At 64.5% G+C, this 1,207-nt stretch overlaps 1 protein-coding gene across 1 annotated transcript in view; it reads left to right on the top strand.

Annotated features, from left to right (window-relative positions):
- Positions 1-1,207, top strand: part of PELP1 (proline, glutamate and leucine rich protein 1) — a 17,424-nt gene that overhangs the window by 5,110 nt on the left and 11,107 nt on the right. Inside the window, exons 11-12 of the mRNA XM_015427874.1 lie at positions 628-887; positions 1,059-1,205. Of these exons, the coding sequence (XP_015283360.1) occupies positions 628-887; positions 1,059-1,205 (407 nt within the window). The remainder of the gene's footprint in view (positions 1-627; positions 888-1,058; positions 1,206-1,207) is intronic.

The following is a 1,207-nucleotide window of genomic DNA, read 5'->3' as shown; positions in this document are numbered from 1 at the left end:
GGGGGGTGGGGGCTTGGGCAGGCAGTGCTGGGCCCATGACGCGGCTGGCAGTCAAGGGAGGGGGTGCGCTGGGGCCCAGGCTCTTCTTCGGCCTGTTTTTGTTTGTTTGTTTGTTTAAGTCTTATTCCTCCCTCCCCACTGGGGCAGGCTCAGGGTGGCTTAGAATATGTACCAATAAATGTATATACAATGAAACTCCGTGATATTATCATAAAATTCAATTAAAATTACTGTACATAAACTGTAACCACTCCAATAAAAGGTGGCAGCGTCCTCATGTCAATGAGGTGGTCGCTCCACCCCTAACCCTGGCTGTCGGTCGTTAGGATGGCAGTAACATCGATGTTAATATTAGGGCCCGGTCTGTGGGAGCCAAAGGGGGAGGCTGGCTGACTGTGTGAGAGACACCACTCTGTACATGCTCAGAGTTATCGGCTTCATTAGGAGTCCACGTGTCTTCAGGCCGACCTCCGAGGCCACAGCTGGCCGGCTGGAGGGGAGGCTTGCGGCTGCGCCCGTGGCTGGGACTCCCTCCTTCCCAGGCAGCCCCTCTCGCCCTGGAGTCCTCCCCGGGGACTCCAGCAGGGAAAGGGGCCTGCACCCCCGCCAGGCGGGTGGGTATGGGAGGGACGCTGGGGGGGGACGCCTTCTTGACTTCCTCCCTTTCCGACACCCGCCAGAGGCTGCAAGAGCTGGTGATCCCCCTGCTGATCCGCCTGGGCCAGGCCGAGCCCCTCCCCGGCTCCCCCTACGCGAGGGCCAGCTGCCGCCGGGAGCTCTACCGCCTGCTCTTGGCCCTGGTGCTGGCGCCGGCCCCCTCCTGCCCGCCACCTCTGCATTGCGCTCTCAGGCTGCTGAGCCAGGGGCGCACGGATGCCCATCTCCAGGTAAGGGTGGCTCTCGCCTTCCCCAGCCAGGCGGCCCAGGCCCCTCCCTCGGGTCCGGGGGGGGGGGCGCGTTCTGCCTCCATGGTGATGGAGGGGGGCTTCCTGCACACCCGCTCCTCCTCTTCCTGAGGCCGGCCTTCTCCTCTTCCTCCTCCCCCCTCCCCCCTGCAGGTCTCTTCCTTCTGCGCCGAGGCCCTGGTGTTCTGCAGCGCCCTCCTCCACCCCCGGGTCCCCTCCTTGCAGCTCCCGCTGGCGGGGCCTTCTGGCCCACCCCCCGGCTCCTCCGAGATCTCGCCCGCCCTGGCTTCCCCCTTCCACCC

Source organism: Gekko japonicus, unplaced genomic scaffold (assembly GCF_001447785.1).
Source record: "Gekko japonicus isolate JY-2015 unplaced genomic scaffold, Gekko_japonicus_V1.1 scaffold761, whole genome shotgun sequence".
Classification (NCBI taxonomy): Eukaryota; Metazoa; Chordata; class Lepidosauria; order Squamata; family Gekkonidae; genus Gekko; species Gekko japonicus.
The sequence above is the reverse complement of the archived record's forward strand: the minus strand, read 5'-3'. Positions and strand labels throughout refer to the sequence as shown.